At 58.4% G+C, this 2,524-nt stretch overlaps 1 protein-coding gene across 1 annotated transcript; it reads left to right on the top strand.

Annotated features, from left to right (window-relative positions):
• TRMT12 (tRNA methyltransferase 12 homolog (S. cerevisiae)) lies at positions 1–1,777 on the top strand (the record flags this gene model as incomplete). Its single annotated transcript, XM_009874908.1, has 4 exons — positions 1–116; positions 194–303; positions 1,100–1,257; positions 1,331–1,777. Coding segments are annotated over 4 exons (831 nt in total), but the record flags the coding sequence as incomplete, so codon positions are not given.
• Between the last annotated feature and the right edge of the window lie 747 nt (positions 1,778–2,524).

The following is a 2,524-nucleotide window of genomic DNA, read 5'->3' as shown; positions in this document are numbered from 1 at the left end:
GGTGCCCGGCGGCTGGCCAGGGGAGGACGGGTATTGCCAGATGGGACGCGATCCCCCAGTGTCACCCTGCTGCTGGGCCAGGACGGCTGGGTGGAGCACGTGGACAACGGGATCAGGTAGGCAGGGGCCGCGGTGCAGGATGAGGCTGGTGCTTGGAAGGGTCTGGCCTCACTGGGACGGTGATATCACCCAGGTACACGTTCGATGTGACCAAGTGCATGTTCTCACCGGGCAACATCACAGAGAAGCTGCGGGTGGCCTCACTGCCTTGCTCCGGGGAGGTCCTGGTGGATCTCTATGCAGGTAACAGGGGTGACAGAGGGGTTTGGCAGGGCAGACATGCAGGGAGCAACGGCGTCTAGGTGGATGTGAAACGTCATTTCTAGCCTGGACTGGAAAAATACCCTGGTTTAAAGCTCCTGCCCCATCTATGAGCCTTCAGCTAACCTGGCATTGCTGTCCGTCCTGTGTCCCTGTTGTCTCTGAACACTTTGGATGACCTTGTACTCAGGCTTTGCAGCGTACTGCTCTGTACCTAGCGCTGGTCATGGGAAGCATTTGAATCCAGGGCAAAGATTTTCCCACAATATTGTTTCTGAAAAAGATGTCCTGAGCCTGTACTGATGTGCTTTCATGACAAGCTGGCACTAACTGAAGTGTCTTGTGCTGTGGGATGACAGGAGATCACATCAGGTGTTTGCATGTCAAGAGAGACACTGTTTTATGCTTGTGGAAATCAGTGCTTCCAGTTTGTGCCACACAGAAAGCATGTGGCGCTCACAAAACTGTTCCAGATTAATTAACTTGTAGCCTGGGCACTTCTGCGCAGAATAGAAGCAGGGCGGGGTGGGTCTTGAGCTAATAGCCAAAGACTGAAGGTAAGATAAGCTCCTCTGTAAACATTTTTCGAGACAGATTTTGCTTTTGCAGGGGAGGGAGGGGTGAATTGCCATTTTCCCAGCATCTGGGCTTGCTCCAACCTGGAGCAAAGTGGCTTCAGAGAGCCCTGGTGGCAATCCACATCCTTCTCGGGGGAGGAGCGTGGAGCCCCAGCAGTGCCCGAAGCCTGCCCTCAGCTGCTGCCCCCTCCTGCCCCCAGGCATCGGCTACTTCACGCTGCCCTACCTGGTCCACGCGGCGGCCGCCTTTGCTCACGCCTGTGAGTGGAACGGCCACGCTGTGGAGGCCCTGCGGAGGAACCTGGTGCTGAATGGTGTGCAGGACCGCTGCCAGGTCCACCACGGGGACAGCCGGCAGGTGAGCAGTGTCGCCCAGCTGCGGAACCCCCACTCCCTGCACAGCATCGCCCTCACCTCCCCTCTCCTTTCAGCTGGAGCTGCGGGACGTAGCGGACCGGGTGAACCTGGGGCTGATTCCCAGCTCGGAGGAAGGCTGGCCGGTGGCCTGCCGCGTCCTGAAGAAGGGTACGGGCGGGGTTCTCCACATCCACCACAACGTGGAGACTCTCCCCGCACCGGCCCCACCACAGACCCCAGTCCCGCGGGCTGAGAGGGGATCTCCGGAGGGAGCTGGTTCTGATGGAGAGGCGCAGCCTCCAGCAGATGACAGCAGGAAGGAGACGCTGGGAGCCAGGATCAGACCTGAATGGCAGAGATGGGCTGAAGCTGCAGCGGCGCAGATCTGGGGGCTGCTGGCAGAGCTGCACGGGGAGCCGTGGCGCACCAGCATCCTGCACATCGAGGCGGTGAAGTCCTACGCGCCACACGTGCATCACCTTGTGCTGGATCTTGAGTGCCGGCCAACACTGCCCACATAGCTCCGCACGGGACCCAGCAGGGCTCCAGCTGGGTCATCAGTGGCCAGGAGATGCTACGGTTGCCTGCTGCCAGCCTGGATGTGCCTTATGTCCCCTCATTCCCAGGTGGCAGCAACTGCCCAGCAGTGCTCAGGGCACTAGGGGACGTGCTCCCACAGGAGATCCCTCCAGGAGCTGTGCCCTGGCCAAGGATGGAGCAAGCTTGGGTTGAGAGTGCCCTGAGTTGCGCCCCAGCTTTGCCTCTCGCTGTCCAGATCTTGGACACATGTTGGCACTTTCAGCCCCATCTTCGCATAGGAGAGAGCCACAGGGCTGAATAAACCTTGGATTCCTGCCCAGCTTTGTTTCAGTGAGGCAGGGGTGGGCTTTGTGCTTATATTTACCAGTGGGCTTTTTAAAAGTTTACTGGAAACAGGTCTGTTTATCTCGGTTTCTTCTCACCTTTTGCAGAAATAAAGATGTTTCCCACCTCTCTCGTTGGTATCTACTTAAAAGTGAACACCAGTGCAGGCAGGGGGGTGTGGATCCCAGGGGTGGTGCAGGGAGCGGCTTGTGGAGCAAAGTCTTTGACTGTTCTCTCAATTCTGCCTGTGAGCCCAGAACCCTCTTGCCTGAGCACTGTGGGCTGCAGAAAACCAGGGAGGGAATTCTCACTGGCCTTTCGGGGTCCCCGTGGATTTTGCCCACCCGGTAGGAATCCTGTCTCCTCCTGCGGTGCTGGGAACCTCTGGCTCTCCCCATCCTGTG

Source organism: Apaloderma vittatum, unplaced genomic scaffold, assembly GCF_000703405.1.
Source record: "Apaloderma vittatum isolate BGI_N311 unplaced genomic scaffold, ASM70340v1 scaffold32888, whole genome shotgun sequence".
In the NCBI taxonomy this organism is placed as follows: Eukaryota; Metazoa; Chordata; class Aves; order Trogoniformes; family Trogonidae; genus Apaloderma; species Apaloderma vittatum.
Note: the sequence above shows the minus strand (reverse complement) of the source record. Positions and strands in the feature narration are given on the sequence as shown.